Source organism: Phaethon lepturus, unplaced genomic scaffold (assembly GCF_000687285.1).
Source record: "Phaethon lepturus isolate BGI_N335 unplaced genomic scaffold, ASM68728v1 scaffold10027, whole genome shotgun sequence".
Classification (NCBI taxonomy): domain Eukaryota; kingdom Metazoa; phylum Chordata; class Aves; order Phaethontiformes; family Phaethontidae; genus Phaethon; species Phaethon lepturus.
In genome coordinates this window covers 7,899-8,358 of record NW_010551115.1, presented here as the reverse complement: position 1 = coordinate 8,358, position 460 = coordinate 7,899, and the positions used below count along the sequence as shown (strand labels likewise).

Genomic DNA, 460 nt, shown 5'->3' with positions numbered 1-460 from the left:
GGTTTCTCCAGCCCATAGTTAATACCTAAGCATGAAAAAGACATTGAATAATATAAAGTATCTCAGACTGTTCCCAGTATTTACATACTGGTGACAAACAATAGGAAGCATATTTCAGTGCAACAGACTTCAAAAATCTCAAGGACAAAAACTTTTTTTTTTACTCATTTCCAATAGAAGTATTTCAAAAATGAAAAAATAGAGCTACATTCAAGCTTAATAAAAACACTAATATTCACTTCTTTCTTCCAAGAGTGCTATTGCTGTTTGAAAGCACAACATATGGAATACTGGTGCGTGTTAGCACCAGTACACAAGGAAAAAAAAAAAAATTTAAAGTTACAGAAATACTATGTGTATGTGTCTCATTCATGGAGAAATAAACCTGACAACTTCTGGAACACACATGCTGCCTAATTAGCAGGAGATGTAGTTTTCTGTTGTTATTCAGAGATGTATA

At 32.6% G+C, this 460-nt stretch overlaps 1 protein-coding gene across 1 annotated transcript in view; it reads right to left on the bottom strand.

The window, feature by feature from the left end:
• Positions 1-460, bottom strand: part of KIF15 (kinesin family member 15) — a 38,352-nt gene that overhangs the window by 30,499 nt on the left and 7,393 nt on the right. Inside the window, 2 exon segments of the mRNA XM_010290776.1 lie at position 1; positions 4-25. The exon segment at position 1 is cut by the window's left edge and continues 175 nt beyond it. Of these exon segments, the coding sequence (XP_010289078.1) occupies position 1; positions 4-25 (23 nt within the window).